We start from the raw sequence: 19,080 nt of genomic DNA, 5'->3' as shown, positions 1-19,080 counted from the left end.
GGAGCCGTGTAGTCCACATCTGGGGCAGAAAAACCAGACACCCGGTGTGTCACGTCACGTGTGGATCCTGTCCGGTTGTGCCGGCTCCTCCTACTCCCGGTGGAAGTGGAATGGAACTTTCGTGGAAGACCGTACTACGGAATAAGAGCTCAGTGGACTGTGGACTAGTAGAAGATTTCTGGGTTTGTTAGCTCCTGTTTGGTTACTGCAGTCCCTCCTAAAATTTCTGTTATATTGAATATTTGGACATATGTATGGAGTATTAAATATAGACTAATTACAAAACTAATTGCATAACTTACGACTAATTTATGAGACGAATCTTTTAAACCTAATTAGTCAATGATTTGACAACGTGGTGGTTAAACATGTGTTAATGACAGATTAATTAGACTTAAAAAATCATCTCATAAATTAACCTCCATCTATATAATTGGTTTTTATAATTAATCTATATTTAATGCTTCTTAAATTTTAGGAGGAGCCTCTGGCCAGTCCTCGCTGCTGGTACGTTTTCCCTTCCGCTCGTACGGAAGTATCTGGACGCCTCAGAGTCCCATCAATCCACCCATCGCGATGTTACGCGCCGGTCCGCACGCTTGCCGGAGGACGTTTGCGGCCGCGAGGAATATCGGCAGAAAAACGCACGCACACGACTCCCCGCTCCACTTACCTGTCACCAGAACAAAAGCACCGATTTTCCTCGAGCCCCCGCCACCCCTTGCGCGTACCGCACGTCGCGGTCGGCGGGCCGGCGTTCTACAGCTACTGGTCGGAGGGAGGTCGGAGCCAAGATTTTACGGAGGACCACCGGCGAATCCGCCCAGAATCCAGGCAACCGAGGGGAATGGAGGGGCTCCTGTCATCTGCTTCCTGCGGTGGCGGGGAAGAGCGGCGAGGTAGGCAACAACCGAGGTAGGCAGATTAGATGGCGGGGCCCGGTGGTGGGCGACTCGATGTCGACGGCCGCAAGCAGCAAGCAGCAAGCAGCAAGCAGTACCCGCGGCCGCAGCCGCGGAGCTAGCAATCCGACAAAGCGAGCGCCGAGCGCGGCTGCTGCTGCCCAAGTGGCCGGTACGTACGGACTACGGAGCACCAGACAAAACGAGAGCTGCCGTGTCCACCCGCCCGTCCTCCTCCTGCGTACGGCGTGGAGCTAGTACACTGCACTTGGTCTTGTGATCTTGTCTTGTTTACCTGTCTAGGCTCCGCTCATGTGCGTACATGGATGGATGGACGGTCGCGACAAGTTTGGAGGTATGTATAGCAGGCAGCGCAACCCGGGCAGAGAAACAACAAACAACGCAGCACTAGTCTACTTCCTGTCTTCTCCGGCGGGGTCACGCAGTCGTTTTTTATTTTCGAGCTGACGAGGATGGACGGAACTAGTACAGATCAAACTCTTCAGGTTGAGCGTATCCGATCAGTGTAGCGGTAGGTACTCTAGCTGATAGTAGTTTGGATCCGGCGTTGTCAGTTCAGCGTTTCTGCTGCCCCCTGTGTCTGTGTTCCATGTCTTCCCAATTCCCATGCATGAAGGTAAGCAATCAAGTGTCGCGTCAGTTGCCATCATCTATGGATCTTCTTTGGATACTCAGTCTGTTCGTTTGTTGGTTTCAGCCAAGGCTTATCAGCCAGTCAACGGTGTTTTTCTCTCACAACAAACCATCATCAGCCAGACTTATCAGCCCAGAAACCAACCAGCGAACAGGCTGACTGTCTGCACACACAGCATCTCCTAGTTTACCTCCAGAACGTAGTATCCATATTCGTCCAATGGACCCCAAATGTTGGGTTCAACTTTGTATGCAGTACAAAAGATAGTATGCATATTCGTCCACTTGGAGCTGAAGATTTGCATGCAGTACAAAAGATAGTACAACAGCAGCACGCAGGATCAGCCAGCCCCTTTCTCGAGAGGCTTTGGGCGATTCAATTATTCAAAAGGCAAGAGGAAGAATCCAAAACGTATCCATGTTCAGATACGCATATGCCTGACGACGCTACGACTAGTCGCCACTCACCGGTCCACACCGCAACTTGTCAAGTGCACGAGCATCACTTGAACTCCAGAATATTCAGCCGCGCTTGAGATGAACACGGAAACTGTTTGACGCAGCAACAGGGCTCCGACTGTTCTCCGTGCAGCCGTTGCACGGGGCCGTACCCCGGGCCGTACGGTCCTCTCATCCTGTCCATCATGCATGGGTCGCGTGGCTCCAGGTCTAAGGTTGGCGCTTGGCGGCCGGATCAATCCACTGTTTGTCAACTGACGTCCCAGAGCTTCAGCTGCACCCAGCTCACAAACCGGACAACCATACACATGCCTAATAAAAGTCTTCTCTCGGCAAACGGGCTGGTTGGTTTCTGGGCTGATGAACTCGGCTGATGCTAGTTTGTTGTGAGAGGAAAACACTGTTGGCTGGCTGATAAGCCCTGACTGAAACCAACCAGCAGGCTGAAGGTCAACTTCTGCAATTAATTTTCGTTTTCCTTGAGATAAAAGTCAGCGCCTGTGACCAACCACAAAAAAACGTCACAGTGAGAAAGCCAGCTCGATGGTAAATTGGTAACCGGAACTGGCTAAATACAGCAAGGCCCGATACAAGTCAAGACTCAAGACTAGAACAGGGCGGGAACTGTTGTGCAAGCCCGTCTCGCTCGTAAGAAAAGGTTTTATGTACTGGTTGCGAGCAACGCATGCATGATGTACCATGCGCACAAGAGAACGTTTTTATCAAAGTACTACCTCCATCCAAAAAAATACAATTCTATCACAGTGTCATATTTTAGTACCTTAAATTTGACCAATTATAGATAAAAAAGTATCCATATTTATGATACCCAATAGATATCATTAGATTAATTACAAAAATATATTTTTATAATAAATTAATTTAAAGATATAACCGTGAATATTATTCACTAAAAACTTGATAAAACGTGAATCACTTTTCGTGGCAACACGTAACATATATTTAAGATAGAGGTAGTACTGAAATGTGTCGTGCATCAGCAGCAACAGCAAGGGCATCAGTTTTCTTGTCGACATGGAGAGACAGCAACGGATAGAAGAGGCAAGAGGTGTGCGCCACGCAATGCCACACTGGACCACTGCCTGCTGCCTAGTGCTACTCAATCTAGCTAGATGACGGAGAGCCATCGGATTCGGCAGAGCCGTACGGCGACCGTGCTCCCACCACCTCCACGCAGGCACGTCGGTACGCTCACCCACCCATCGATCGAGCCGTACGGATAGCTGATTTTGAATTATCTAGTTGAGTTGGTGGCAGTGCAACGTCAAAACCCTGGTTTATAAGTCGTATTTTTTCGGTCAACGAATAATATTTTTCTCTCACAATAAATCAGTCAACAGTATTTTCAGTCATGGCTTATCAGTCAAACGAACGGGACATTGGTCAGAGGTGACAAGGTCTGAACGCCGGACGCCCGGTTGGTTAATAAACGGCGGAGACAAGAACGTGGAGAGCACAACCAACATGAGGCCGTTTTTTGAATTTCCGATGGAAACTCGACGAAAAATTAAGCGAGGAAGTGTCCATCAGCATTTGTCCTGAGCCTCTCCCTGCTTATCTGCAGGCGCGGACTTCACATTGGGGGTCTCGGACCCTTGGATTATCCTCCGGAAATGTGGGGACTTGCTGTCTCGTTGATCAGGACAGATGCTCTCCTAGTGGGCAGGGCACCTCGCATTAAACCTGTTCGTTTGGCTGTGTCATGTCGTAAACGATCGTAAATTTTCAGCTGAAACAGTATTTTTCTCTCACACAAATCAGCCAGCAGTACTTCTTCACAAACCAGCGACGATACGAACCAGCCAACCGAACAGGCAGAGTGCCTGCCGCACCTTTGCTTCCAGGTGCACTCCAGCTATCCAGGAACGTGAGCACTGAACAGGCATCTCGGGAAATTTTTCAGTGCCTGGGCGTGCAGGTGTAGTTAACAAGCTCCCTTCAGCTACAACATGAATCCATCGTACTCGATAAGTATAGCGGTGCACAGTACACGATATTAGAACAGTAGAATCTACGGAATGAACTCAGAGATGGAAAACGGTATGCACTCCAACATCCAAATAATGCACACAGCATTCAGAAACGCAACTTCTGACACTACTATCTCAATGGTAGGGCAGGTTTAATGCACCTTGGTCTGTGACAATATGTCTGTCCTATAGGGCAACAAAAATTGAGAGCAGACGGTGGGTTTTACTGGCATTGGGTTACACTCTATATTCTGTATGTACCAAAAAAAAAGAAATATGTTCAATCGAGCGCCCAACACTCATATCGGAAATTGGGAACACGAAACAACAAACTCATCGTTAGAGCTTCGCTTTTGCCAATCTTCATCAATTATATACACTAGACCTGTAGACCATCCGAGGATGCTTTGTTATTGTACTTCTTCCCGGACATCATTCCTCTTCCTGCGGCCAAACCCACATCTACAGATGAATTCAGGGACTGGCCCCTCAATCCCAGCAACCCAAGGATGCTCGGCCGCAGCCTGCAGCGTGATGCGATCTCCTGGATCTGTAAATCAAGCACATGGAAGGAGGGGGCAGGGACATTGCGTTAACAGAGGACATCTTGCACAAAAACTTAGCAAACTCCAGGTTATCAGAATCATAGGGTGAGAAAGTGACCAAAAAGGCACCTTTGCAGAGAAGCCTTAGGAGCAAATCAGCAAGTTGGGGGTTCATGTCTCCAGGTATTTGCACAGGATCATTGGCAATCTATTTTGTAGCAACCACTCAAGTGAGTTTAATGCAGAGTGATAAAAGGCAAAAGGAAAGGAAGGAAACATTTTTTTGCACCTTATCATAAGTTTCCTGCAATGTATCCCCAAGAAATGGATAATGCCCAGAAACCATACAATATAAAGTTACACCAACTGCCCATGTATCAGATGCCCGACCATGGTAGGCTGAACCTGCAGTGAAATAAAGAGAGATACTTCCATTATATTATATTTAGCAAGTCTATACCAAACAGCCAAAGAATATTTAGTAATTTAAGTTAATGGCAGAAAAATTCTGGGTTGTTCCATTTTCGTTAATTTGTGATTCTGCGATCATATAGCTACAACAATGGAACATCCAGGGAAAGTTGCTTTCAAAAAAAACACCATCATATTCATAGATAGTAGTTAGGTGCAGCATTTATAACTTGTTGTTCCATTTTCGTTAATTTGTGATTCTGCGATAATATAGCTACAACAATGGAACATCCAGGGAACGTTGCTTAAAAAAAACACCATTATATTCATAGATAGTAGTTAGGTGCAGCATTTATAACTTAAATATCAAAGGTAGTTAGGTGTACCTTGACAGCACTCTGGTGCAGTGAAAACAGGAGTGCCAGGAGATCTCCAAAGCATATCATCATCATCCTACGTTGCAAACACACGAGTATCACTGTACTAATACATCAGTAGAACACCAATATATAAAATTTTATGGTCCAGAAGAATTTGCAACAAAAAGCACACATACTTTGAAAAGATCGAATAGATTTACTGGAGTAAAAGAATGTAATAAGTTTCTTCCAATGATAAAGTTGTGGGCCCGCCTACTTAACAATGAACATATCCAAAACAAGAACAAGGAAGCATCTTAGTTTGTTTCCAACTCAAGTTATCTTAACACTACTCATGAGGCCAGGGAGCAAAGATCATATTTTAATTTTTTTTAACATCAATATAAACCTGGTTTGAGGAAATCTAAATCTACAGAGCCATTTTTTATCAGAGCAAGAGCAATTAATGATAGAAAGAAGAAATTAGGAATTTATCCCTTTCAAGGGTGGATCCATTTAAGTGGAAAAAACAGTATTTTCATAACAAGAATAAAAATCACTAAAATACACAAGTTACAGGAGTACAGAAACCACCTCAAAAACCTGGCTAACACTGAAATCCCCTATCTTCACATTGCCAGCACTGGTAACCAAGAGATTGTCTGGTTTGATATCACCATGAATAACGTTCTGTATATCAAAAAAAAAAAAATATCAGTGTTCCAAGCAAGGGAAACACACAGCATAGTACAAAACTGCATAACATAGAAAAAAGAGGCAATCAAAGAACACATGTATAAAGAAATATATGTCCAAAAATGTGGTAGAGAATCATCAGCTGGAAATCTGGGAACTGTGGAATTCACTCTTGTAGGTAAGCACAAATGTGAACCATGGTTGAGAGTTTAGTGCTGTTGTCCTGATGCGGACCAGGATGCCAGGAAACATGGTTTGCATCACGACTGCTACCATGCAGGGGAACGGCCAGATGGCATTACTTCAATTATTATCACTCACAGAACACACACCGACATGCAGGCACTCAAACTAAAAAAAAACACCAGAAAGATTACAAGCACACCAGGACAAACCAAACAATCGACCACCAGACCGAACAAAGATCAGCACCCAAAGAGACTCCAACTCAGAGGCACCCGCAGAACACCAAATAGTGGATTCGTCACTGATCTCTTGGAGAAGCTGACTGGTGCTAGGATTCGTGCCCTCGCAAACACATCCATTACAGTGTTTCGAAAAGAACAAAGCTATTAGCATGACCGGAGCGGAATACTTTTCACTGATGATTATCAACTAAAAGCGTAACCTCAAACCACCTGGACCAGACCAATCGTGTAAGATCTCCATTCAAACTTACTCCCTGTGTTCCATGATAGATGACGTTTTAGCTCTGGGCACAGGAATTAAGGAGTGGAAAAGTTGTAGTGCACAGGAAACGAGGAGAGAGATAGAGATAGAGATGTATTGGGAAAAGAGATAGGTGCATTGGGATTTGGGAAGTGAGAATGACAACTAATTTTGGACAAGTCTATGCTAGAAGGTCAAGTATTATTGGACGAAGGGAGTATTTAGTGAAGGCACAGTCGACTAGCAAATGTTTAATTGTCTCATACACCTGATCACAAAGACGGCACAAATAGCTTGGTGGTTTCAGGCAGGCCTCAGCGCTCAAGGCAGTCAGAAGTCCAGCAGCGGTTATGACAAGCTAACCAAATGAAATATTTCCAAAGTCTTCGTCGAAATTGAAACTTGGTGGTTCCAGATGCAGAAGCCGACCAGATGTGCTTCTTCCACATCGTCTTGTAGTTCCACTCCGGCTAGAAACTCCAAAATCTAAATGATTCCTCCAGAACTTGGATTGTGACAGTTATCTTCCTAGAAATATGTTTGGATATGAGAGCTGCATAATATCGATCAACAAGCTACAAATAAAATTTTCAAAATCCCAGGACTCTAGAAAATTGTTTTAAACATAATATCAATCATCTTATATACCATTCGTGTTTCTAAATACTAAACTTTGACGTGAGTATTCATCATGCAAAACTGGTTATTGAAAATGAAAACTGAGAGCTTACATGAGAGTGAAGATACATAAGACCAGATATTATGTCTCGCAAATAATTTCTTGCAGTAGCTTCTTCTAAACCATTATCACAAACCATTTTTCCTTCAACATACTCAAGAACTGGCAATGCAAATGAAGAAAAATGTAAATGACAATTGAGAGAAGATCAATGGAATATGTGATGGGTCATCAATAAAAAAAAATTGTTTAACAGTGGTGACATACCCATGTAGAATTTATCTATGTTTGGGTCATCAATCACTTCAACGAGATTTACAATGTTGGGGTGATTCAACATTTTCATTATGGATACCTGTCTCAAAAGAAAAAACACAAACAATGAAAGGGGGGGCCAGCAATTATATACTGTACACGAATGAAAATGCAGCCTATTAACATGTAAAATCAGGACCCTATGCTACACATGCAGTGTGCTATCATAGTGCCAGTTACCAAATACCAATACACTATGCTTCTACATTTTGACTAGAAAATTTCCATTGATTCTAATAATATCTCAACCCTTAATCCACCTACATATTGGCGATGGGCCATCTATTTAACCTCTTATGGCAGCTCAAGACTATGAGTGAATTTCATCAATTATGAAAGGAAATGAAGCTACAAATCTGTTCATGGTAGTTTTTGTGCTGAGGATTTGTCCTACAAAAATCATATGGCCAATGAAAATGAAAAGGAACTAAAAATGACAGCAAACAGATAGTTTCCATGTAAACAGAAGATATATGAATTCTGTATCACACTCCCCTGGGTCCTTTTTCTCTTCAGAGGCTAAATGGGGTCCTATTGCACAAAAAGTGCCGAGTTAAATGCTTATCAATATCTGAACATTAATTCATCACTGTAAGAGAACTATACTGCAAATAAATGTTGTTAGTCACCTTTGTATCATATAAATTCATTCCCAAATTGTGAGGTAAACATTCTCATGCTAATGAGCAAGGTACCTCATAGTTGTTTTTTTTTGTTTAGTAAACGGAAGTTCATAAACAGTCGGGAGCCTAAAACAAGATTTCCCGGTACAATAGAAAAAGTTCCCTACAGTTACATGTTCAAGTATCAGACAGAAAAACATCAATTAGCATTTGAAATGGCTACCTTATGTATGATAGATCCTAGAGAGATATCTAGAAAGCATGCGCAAAAAACTTTAAAAGAAAACTAAGTCACCTATGCATGACAAAAAGAATATACGAGCATTGCATGGACAGATAAGCTGACAAAATCATCACCTCCCGGAGTACATCTGTCATGGCAGTTTCTGTGCGTACAACACGTACTTTCATCATGTAAGGCTTATTCAGAACCTGAAAGAGAAGGGCAAAGGCTAAAATTCCATAAGTGAGACATCAGCACATGCACCCAGCACATATACAAGGGCTAACAATAACAGTGTCAGAGAGCCAAGAAAAGGAAATGGTGAGACTGAACGAAGTCCTGAAGCAAGCATTAGCTATCAGCCTGTCATGGGCCAATGTAGCCGTGACGGGCTACGGGGGTGTCGGGCCCAAGACAGGCCAATTGGGGCCAGCATTAACAGTGCCCACGGGTACTGTTGTGCGTACTGTAGCACGTTGCAAAGCCCATCTAGGTTTGGAATTAGGAAGAGTCCAGAAGCTAGATTTGCTTGTGAATCCTTTGGAATTAATCAAGAGTAGTTTGGGGTAAAACCCTAATGATCCCTCCTCTCTCTCTAGCTCAAGAGTAGTTTGGGGTAAAACCCTAATGATCTCTCCTCTCTCTAGCGCCACCACCCCTCTCTGCTCCCTGTGCACACCGCCGCCCACGTCACTGCCGCCCACGCCACTGCCCACCACGCGTCAGGCTGGCCGCAGCCCCCTGCTGCCGCCATCCCCTCCCTCTTGCGAAGAACAATTTGCATTCTCAAGCAATTCCTCCCTTTAATCCCTCTTTTGTCTCCTCAATTCTGCTCCCGAATTACTCTGAATTTTCCGTACCATGCTGACTTCAGCGCGCCAGACCAGCAGCAGCAGCCTGATCTTCCTCCTCCAATAGGGGTGGCTAGCCTTAGGGCAGCCTCCCTTCTCCCTTAATTTCTCTCAAATTCCCCCAATCTATCATCTAAACAAGGGGAAGTCACACTCCCTAGATCGGACATGTGACACAACCAAAACATACAGTACAACATATTAGAAAGAAACAAAATATAACTAATAGCTACCAGTAGAAAATAGCTAATTGTGATATTTAACAACAATATGTAATTGTGAAAGCCTCCTTATATGATGAAAAGATATCATAAAAAGACATATATGCTACCAACACAAAAGAGAGTAGCAGAACGCACTACCTTCACTGCATACAACTTCCCATCTTTAATGTTTCTATACAGAACCTGTTCAGTAGCAAAGTAAATAGAATTTAGACATTTATTTGGAAAATTTAATATTAATATATATATAAGGTATCTTACCACTTTGCCGTAGCTTCCAGAACCAATCTTTCCCAAGTGGACATATTGATTGACCATCTTATTACCATTTTCATCCTTAATATACAAAAATAACAACATTATTATAGTGTTCAATATAAATCATACAGCTACATTCACTCGGCATGCATGCAAAAGTCAGTAATTAGAACTAAGCAGGCAGTAAACGTGGTCAAGCTCTTTGATGGCTAATCAGAACAGTAAAACAAATATGGACGTGTTGATTAGGATGTCAGCATTGTTTCAAATATGGACATGCAAGTAAACGGACAGTTAGACAAAAAATTGAAAGCTTAAAAGAGGTACCTCTGAGCGAAATATTTTTTTAGTCTCTTTAACTGGGATCTCTCTACATATAAAACCATTTAGAGTTCTTGACTGTATAATATCTTCAGAACTCTTTATTGGTGGTCCATCGTCACTTCCCTCAAGATAGTCAGTATCGTCTCTATCGTAGAAACTTCTATCAGGGTCATCTCCATTATAGAAGCTTCTATCAAGATCATCCCCGTTATAAAAGCTTATATCAGGATCATTTCCAGTGTAGAAACTTCCATCGGGAAGTTCAGCCGATTGACGCTTTAGTAAATCTTCCGATAACATGCCATTAGCATCCTGATGTTGACGTACAGGTACACTTGGCTTCCTTAAAAAGCTAAAGCAACTGCAGCAACCAATGTCTGTAAGGTCCGCCATTCAGAACGAGTAGGCACCGGAAACCCTATAATGACAAAACAGGTAACAATGTTAAAACAAACATCGGAATAGGAAAGTCACAAATTTCTCTGCTACATTCCTGGCTACCGAATCACAACTGCAGATGAGATGAAACTGCAATAACAGCATACATAAAGAAATAGAAATACCACCCAACCTCTGATCGTTGCAGTTAAACTTGGTGCCGGAAAGGGACACCTCAGAGGCTCACAGATTCCACTCCCACACAGATTACCACCAGTTAGAAGTACTTAAACACAAAGGGCATCAGCGCACAATCAACCTGAAATTGGTAGGGTTAAGCTTGGACCCAGGTAGAAGTACTTATAAACGCAGAGAGTATCAACACAACTTGGACCCGGTAACAACGTCCAGGGATTCCACCTCCACACAAATTAGCACCAAATGGAAGTACTCAACGATCATCACCACGCCTCGATATCAACTTTCTACCAGGGGCGGAGCCAGTAAGGAACATCCGTGTACACATGTACACCCAACAAATTTTTTTTATTTTTTATTTTTTATTTTTTTTGCAAAAAAATCGAAGTTAGTAGGCATCAAATAGGCAAATAGCTTAGGTTAGGGTTCGGGTGCTCTGTTTCGCATAGCAGGAAGGGAAGAGGAAGGGGTGGGAATACCTTGTGGGCGCTCGTGGCCAGCGAGGGCCCGACGAAGACCTGCGCACCTGGCGAGGGCGGCGGCGTCGGTAACCTAGTCGTCGCACAGAGAGAGCACGAGCGCTGATTCAGCGGCGGCGGACCAGCGATAGGCGCGGTAGCCCAGTCCGGGATTGTTCCGGTCGAGGGGTAGCGCACCCGCACGGCGGATCTCCTGGACCGTTTTTCATGGGAACGGCAATAGGCGTGGTAGCCTAGTCCGGGACTGTTCCGGTCGAGGGGTACCGCACCCGCACGGCGGATCTCCTGGGCCGTTTTTCATGGGCCGTTCATATTTTTCACTCAATATCATTTTCTTTTTTCTTTTTTTTCTTTTTTCTCTTTTCTACTCTCAATCTCAACCCCTAAAAAAGCACCAGTTGTGGACGCGCAGCAGCTGCCACAGGCTCAGTCTGGCCCCCAATGAACACCGCAACTGCAGGGGACATTAGATGGGTAGTTGTAGTTAAGCTTACAAATGGTGCTTTTACAATTGGCATAGGTCGAGGGTACACACCATCGTCATTGATTGTCCTAGCCATGTTAGGGGCGTGTGTCAGGCTATCGGTGCACCACCCGTACCTAGGTTCCCCGGCATAGCACCTAACGTTTAGGGTGAGCAGGGTGGTGTAAGTGTCATATTGTGTCAACCTTGTTGAGACGCACATTCAAGGGAGGGGACAATAATGAGTGTGCACTTCAGTGTGGGGGTATAAACGACATCTCCATGCCCATGTAAAGGGTCTTGACTTTTGCAAATAACACACACAGAGCTTCGGCTCTCTCACGATGTATGACTTTATCCCTAAATGGGGCCTGAACCTGGATCTCACTCCGTGAGCTCTTGCCATCTGAAACCCTCTTCTGAACTCTAGGCTAGCCTTAGTTACTCTACCAGCGTTCACCCATCGACAATTATTTATTGCCACGACCTTTTCTAAGGATGTCAACGGCCAAGTAAGGTGTGGGTGGAGTAAATTCTCGCCTGCGATTAATTGCTTAACGGGTAAAATTTCATACCCCCCCACACACGAGTAGATTGACAATAGAACAGTTGAAATTCTTTATATTTTAAGCACTAACGGGTGAAGCGACGTACACATAACTATGGCTAGAATCTTATACCCACACCCACACTCGTAGGTGAAATTTTGTGCCCACGTCCACACTCATAAAGTACAATATCTATGAGTACCCACACATGTGGGACTTCCCTCCCTAACTTTTTATATATTCTAAATGGTTGCTGCCCTCATATGCATCCTCAAGCCTCTTCCATACTTGATGTGCCATCTCCAAGTCCTTGATGGACTCAAAGACCTTGGGATGAAGAGCTTCATAGATCACGGTGAGCACTTGATCATTGAGTTGTTGCTTATCTTCTTCTCTTGGAGTTGGGTCTTTCATGTCAAGCACAACAAAATCCTTCTCCACAACTCCCCATATCTACCTGCTCATAGCTTTGAGGTGCAAGCAAATCCTCTTTTTCCAATATCATAGTTTGCGCCATAAAATTGTGGTGACTTGCCAATATGATTTGTAGCCATCGTTAACACTAAAGGTCGTTAGACCTTGCAAATCCGTTGCGACTTGACTCTGATATCACTTGAAAGGATCAAGATAGCTAGAGGGGTGAATAGCCTATAAAAATTCTACAAAGGTGTAAGTGCAATCAAGCCAAATTATAGGTTTTGTTGATAATGACCATATTATTAGAGACTAATGAAATATATCGAGTTGACAAGCAGGTGATATGATTATGAGGATAACATTTACAATGGTGGATCCCCCAATTATAAATGGGTGCGGTGTTGGACTCAAAGACATTTAAATTCTTTTATGTTTTAAAACCGATTATAGGAAATGTTGCACTATAAAGGGGGATACAATGCACAAGCTTCAATGTGCAACCAAGTGCTCAAATACCCCGCCACACAAATCCTCAAACCAAGTCAAGCGAGCTAAATACCCAACTCTGACCCTTTGTTGTTCTATAGGGGGAGGTATTTATACCTCTTCTCCTTTCTCCCCAATGGTCATCTCTAGCATTCACTCTCACTAGCAACCAGACAAGCCTCTCCAACACCATTGAAGGCTCTCGGGCTCTCCCCTTTGATTCCCTTGAGATTCTTTGAGAGATTGAGCTTCCATACTCCATTAGAGAGCTTGCAAACCAAAGCTTCAACTTTGAAAGCACTTGGTTCACGTTCAAGCCAAAGGATTGTGTTCATTGCTCTTGTAGCTAGAGCTCCTAGCCATTTAGGTGTTGCCCGTTGAAGCTCCCAGCTCTTGTGGGTGCTCTAGGACATTTGTAATCATTACTACATCTAGTAAGAAACTCTCAATCAAGAGACTTGTGCACTTGATTTGAGAAGAGGACAGGGTTCATTGAAACTCAAGCCTTGGCGGCTTCCTCAATAATGTGGAGGTAGGCAAGGCTTAGAGGCTAGCTGAACCACGAGATAAACACCTTATTTCCTGTGTTCTTGCTATTTGTGTTGTGCTCTACTTGTTTGTTGGTGATTCTAGGGTTTGCTCCCGATCTACTTGTGCGCTATCTTCGTTCTGACCTTATTCAAGTGGTGGAATAGGCTCTATACTACCTTAGGAACATCAGTAATTTACTCGATCTACTTTCCATTGCACAAATTTTGAATTGTCTACACGAGATAATTTGCACGAGGCACCACCGTAGTTTTGTCCAGTAGTACCACGTAAAATTCCAGCAGTGCCGCACCTATTCTGACCGCTGCGATCGAGTTTTGTTTTTTATAGGCCTATTCACCTCCCTCTAGGCATGTCAGATCCTTTTCAAAAGGCCACAAGACTAGAACAGATTGATAGTTCAAAATATGATCCTAATAGATACTAATTTGCTCTAGCTCTAGTTCACCCACACAAGCCATCTACACAATTCTAGTAGAAATGGTTTCTGATTTATATCACAACACCGTACAAGAGCTACTAGCTACCCTAGAGGGCTAAACTAGCAAAGTAACTAAAACTAACTACTCAACTAAAAACTAGCACTACTCTAGTGAGCTACTCAAACAACTACCACACACAAGCAAGATACGAATGCAAATAGAATTATGAGTAGTAGTAGCAAACTATCAAGGCAAGAGATGAACACAAGATTTATCCTTATGGTTTGGTTGCTTGCCAGCAACATGTGTCCACATTCAATGAGTCTCCAAGTGATGATTCTCATGTTAACTAGCCACTCAAGCTAGACCCAAGACTTGGGTGCCTCCAACAAGCCACGAGCATTCCATTAGAGTTGCTCTTTGTGATCTCCGGTGGGGATGAGCACAAGAGCCCATTACAATCACTTGATCGGAGGCGGCAACAATCTCCAATAGCCCCTCAACAATCTCCATACTATTTAGCCATTTAGGTGGCGGAAACCACCAAGAGTAACAAGAAATCCAATGCTCAATTCATGAACTAGTGCCACTAGATGCAAATTGTAACACCCCGGGTGTTACGTACATGTTGAACAATAGTTTAAGGCTTAATAAAACCTAATGAATAATTTTTTTCTATGCTTGGTGATGAACTCTTCCATGAAATGATAAGTACCTATTTGTTTGAATCACTTTCGTGAATAAAATCAATATGTGTGATGTCAATCAACCTTGCTATTGTGATTAAACATCTCTAAATGAGTCTGTGAACAAAAGTTATTTAGGGTTCATGTTGGAAAAATATGGAGAAAATGATTAAAAATGCCAAAAATCTTACCTTGTTTTAATTGTTCAATAGCTTTCTAGAGGATAAATAAATAATTATTTTATATAGAAACTGTTGAAAGCTCTAGTTTGGTTTTGGTGAATTAATGAAACCCTAAGTGCTAACCTAGTTTATCAAGTGATCATGAGATAGGTAGCACACTCCAAGTTACGAAGCAAACAAAGATCATAGCATGATGAAGATGATGCCATGGTGATGATCAAGTGCTTGGACTTGGAAAGAAGAAAGAGAAAAACAAAAAGCTTAAGACAAAAGTATAAACCATAGGAGCTATTTTATTTTGGTGATCAAGACACTTAGAGAGTGTGATCACATTTAGGTTTGATAGCCGTACTATTAAGAGGGGTGAAACTTGTATCGGAATGCGGTTATCAAAGTGTCACTAGATGCTCTAACTCATTGCATATGCATTTAGGATCTAGTGGAGAACTAACACCCTTGAAAATGTTTGTGAAAATATGCTAACACATGTGCACAAGGTAATACACTTGGTGGTTGGCACATTTGAGCAAGGGTCAAGAAGTTAGAGGTGAAATGGAGTTGGTTGCAAAGATGTTGGCGTCGGTCAACTGACCGGACGCTGGGTCGCTCAGCGACCGGACGCTGAAGGGCTGCATCCGGTCGTGTTGTCGGTCAGCATAGTAAGAAGTTACAGTGTGACCGGACACTGGTAGGGTCCGGTCGAGCATGACTGGACGCGTTCGGTCGGCAAAAGTCGAGTTTGGAACCTTACTGTAAACGACCGGACGCTGGGTGTTCAGCGTCCGGTCAACTCAGGCGTAGTGTTTGGTCAAGACTGATGACCATTGAAGTCAGGACACGTGGCTGACTACGAGTGACCAGACGCTGGGGGCTCAGCGTTCGGTCAATGGACCAGAATGTCCGGTCAGCCCGCGTTATGCCCAGTGAAGGGGTATAACGGCTCTATTTCGTGGGGGCTTCTATTTAAGCCCCATGGCCGACTGTAGCTCACAACCTTTGGCCATTTTCATTGACATAGCAACCTTGTGAGCTTAGCCAAAGCCCTCCCACTCATCTCCATCATTGATTCATCATCTTTGTGGTATTGGGAGAGAATCCAAGTGCATTGCTTGAGTGATTACATCTAGAGGCACTTGGTGGTCGTGTTTCGCTACGGATTTCGCTTGTTACTCTTGGTGGTTGCCATCACCTAGATGGCTTGGAGCAGCGAGGATCATTGAGCGGAGGGTGGTGATTGTCTCCGGCTCCGATCGTGGTGATTTGAGGGGTTCTTGACCTTTCCCTGGCGGAGAGCCAAAAGGTACTCTAGTGGATTTCTCGTGGCTTGTGTAATTCTCATCTTGTGTTGGTTGTGCGGCACCCTATTGAGGGTTTAGCGTGTGAAGCCAATTAGCGCGTGAACCTCCAAGTGAGTGAATCGCCACAACGAGGACTAGCTTGCCGACAAGCAAGTGAACCTTGGTAAAAATCATTGTGTTCATCATTGATTCTAAGGTGACCGGTCTTCATTGTTATTCATTCTTGTGATTGATTGGTTCCTTCATCTATACGGCGGTATAACCTTCTTAATCACTCTCTTTACATTACCGCAAACTAGTTGTCAAGCTCTTTAGTGTAGCTAGTTATGAGAGCTTGCTTGGTTGGTTGGTGTGGCTCTTTAGTTAGCCTTTGAGAGCACACTAACATAGGGTAGTGTCATAGCTATTGTGTGAATATATACTATCTAAACTAGAATTGTGGTAGGTGGCTTGCATTTTGAGTAGGCTAGCGCAACACTTGCTTCGCCTCATAATTGTCTAACTATTTTGTTAAGTGTTGTTGTAGAAATTTTTATTAGGCTATTCACCCCCCTCTAGCCATTAGGACCTTTCAACTATAAAATGTGTTGGTATGAAAAACTTAGCTTAAGTATTGTACTTTGTGGTAGAGTGCTTGTTCATGCCTAGTTTAATTGTTTGATAGGTTAATTAGTGCTTAGCATTTTTGCTGACACTGCAAACTTTGGCCCTAATTACCCGCTAATGTGCTGCTCTAATGACCTTGGCCCCTTAAGCAAAATTGTAGTCTACAATTTTATGAAGATCTTTTGTATAGGACGTGGGACCTAGTTTTTTACCAAACTCGCTGCATCGGACGTCAAAGAGGGGCACATGGCCACTGCCGCGCCCACGCCCTGCTCTGACCTCGCTGAAAGGTTGAGATGACGGACTAGAGGGGGGTGAATAGTCCTTTATAAAACTTAATCATGCCGGCTAACCGAATCAAATGCGGAATTAAAACTATCGGTCTAGCCAAAACTACACCCCTCTATTTATGTTCTCTAGCACCTTGCAAAGACCCTAATTAAGCAATTAAGGTGCCGGGCTAGCTAGAGCTCACCTAACCAATTCTAAAAGCAAGGTCACACAAACCTATGTTACTAGTACTTTAAGCAACGAGGAAGCTTCTACACATGCTAGTAAGTAAAAGCACAAAGCTCCTAAGCTCACTAGCTATGCTCAATAAACAAGACAACCAATGCCAAATTAGGGAGCGCAAATACTTAGCTATACAAACTAAGCAATGTGACTAACAATGTTACATAAACCAAATTAGTCATGTAAGGGAGCTACTTCTATGCTGCACAAGCAAGAAGGTAACTAGCAACCTACACAAGCTAACTAATTATAAGAGCAACTACACAAGCATAGTGTGCGTGAAAGTAATTACAAGCTTATGTAAGGGGATTACAAACCAACGGGAAGAACAATGTTGACACGGTGAATTTTCTCCTGAGATTCACGTGCTTGCCAACATGCTACGTACCCATTGTGTCGACCGCTCACTTGGTGGTTTAGCGGCTAATTGGCATCACCCGCCAAGCCCGCACGTCGGGCACCACAAGAACGTACCCCGAAAGTGAGGGTAGCTCAATGACACACTCAACTATAGTTGCTCTTCGTGGCTCCCATAGGGCGAGCACAATGCCCCTCACAAAGCTCTTCTCCGGAGCACCGCACAAGCTTCTTGCGGGCTTCGACGGAGACTACCACCAAGCCATCTAGGAGGTGGCAACCTCCAAGAGTAACAAGCACCACCGACTTACAACTCGATCACCTAGTGCCACTCGATGCAACCTTATGATGCAATCGTACTAGAATCGCTCTCTCACATAATCGGATGATCACTATCAAGCATATGTGAGATGGAGGGCTCCTAAGCACTCTCAAGCATAGACATAAAGTTCCCCAAGGTGCTCTTCCTCAGCCATGGCTGAGACCCCCTTCTATTTATAGCCCCCACAAAAATAGAGCCGTTGTACCCCTTCACTGGGCACTGCTCGGGGCAACTGGACGCGTTGGTCAGATCGACCGAACGCACCCGGTCTAGCGTCCGATCAACGGATGCACGCCACGCATCGCCTCCATTCAACCTCAGTCACTTGATTTCAATGGTCGGCTGTTGCGCGCCAATGGTCAAGTGATGACCGGACATAGTATAATGAGGATGACCGGACGTTGCTATGCCTAAGTTCGGTCGTTTTCAGAGAGCTCCCCGAGCCTCTGTTTTGTGACCGGATGCAGCCAAGCGTCGGTTCCTCGCTGCCTCAGCTACCCACGCTATGTCACCATAAGTCACACATGACCAAATGCAGGCCCTACGCGTCTGGTCACTTCTTCGCCTAGTGTCCGGTCGAAGACCAATGCCTATGCGCTCTCTGCTGCCACTGACCGGATACGTTGGTCCTGTCGAGGCCAACGTCTGGTCACTCACAGTGACACCTTCTCGCCTCCGTTTCTTTACTGAGTTGATCCTCATTAACTCCAACTTCTCCTTTGCAAATGTGTCAACACCACCAAGTGTACACCACCATGTGTATGTGTGTTAGCTTTTTACAAACATTTTCCAAAGGATTAGCCACTTAACTTGCCATGCCACTTGATCCTAGCGACGATGCAAAGTTAGATCACTCGAGTGGCACTAGATGACCGATATACAAACGAGTTTGCCCCTCTTGATAGTACGGCCATCTATTCTAAACCCGGTCATCAACTTCTCTACACACCTATGACCCGTGAAATGAAATGCCCTAGGTTATACCTTTGCCTT

The 19,080-nt window shown here is 44.0% G+C and overlaps 1 protein-coding gene across 4 annotated transcripts; it reads right to left on the bottom strand.

Moving 5' to 3' along the window:
* Window positions 1–4,079: 4,079 nt before the first annotated feature.
* On the bottom strand, window positions 4,080–11,428 carry LOC136491216 (serine/threonine-protein kinase GRIK1-like). Of its 4 annotated transcripts, none has more exons than XM_066487457.1 (14): window positions 11,239–11,428; window positions 10,982–11,046; window positions 10,755–10,880; window positions 10,187–10,601; window positions 9,863–9,937; window positions 9,740–9,784; window positions 8,661–8,735; window positions 7,633–7,720; window positions 7,418–7,527; window positions 5,916–6,011; window positions 5,349–5,415; window positions 4,841–4,956; window positions 4,681–4,759; window positions 4,080–4,556 (listed from the first exon to the last, which is right to left on the bottom strand). In XM_066487457.1, the coding sequence occupies exons 4-14, from the start codon at window positions 10,574–10,576 to the stop codon at window positions 4,417–4,419; spliced, it is 1,281 nt and encodes a 426-aa protein (XP_066343554.1). In that variant the 5' UTR covers window positions 10,577–10,601; window positions 10,755–10,880; window positions 10,982–11,046; window positions 11,239–11,428; the 3' UTR covers window positions 4,080–4,416. The 4 variants fall into 4 exon arrangements, with proteins under 4 accessions (XP_066343554.1, XP_066343556.1, XP_066343553.1 ...); XM_066487459.1 differs by lacking the exon at window positions 10,982–11,046 and having other exon boundaries at window positions 10,187–10,337; window positions 10,371–10,601; XM_066487456.1 differs by lacking the exon at window positions 10,982–11,046.
* Window positions 11,429–19,080: the final 7,652 nt, after the last annotated feature.

Source organism: Miscanthus floridulus, chromosome 11 (assembly GCF_019320115.1).
Source record: "Miscanthus floridulus cultivar M001 chromosome 11, ASM1932011v1, whole genome shotgun sequence".
NCBI lineage: Eukaryota > Viridiplantae > Streptophyta > Magnoliopsida > Poales > Poaceae > Miscanthus > Miscanthus floridulus.
Note: the sequence above shows the minus strand (reverse complement) of the source record. Positions and strands in the feature narration are given on the sequence as shown.

What these genes read in the sequence shown, in the direction of transcription:
- LOC136491216 (XM_066487457.1), bottom strand. Translation starts at nt 10,576, where the DNA reads ATGGCGGACCTTACAGACATTGGTTGCTGCAGTTGCTTTAGCTTTTTA. An exon ending in AAAAAATATTTCGCTCAGAG is followed by an intron (nt 9,938 to 10,186) that starts GTACCTCTTTTA and finishes TTGTATATTAAG; the next exon opens with GATGAAAATGGTAATAAGAT. An exon ending in TGCAGGAAACTTATGATAAG is followed by an intron (nt 4,760 to 4,840) that starts GTGCAAAAAAAT and finishes GCTACAAAATAG; the next exon opens with ATTGCCAATGATCCTGTGCA.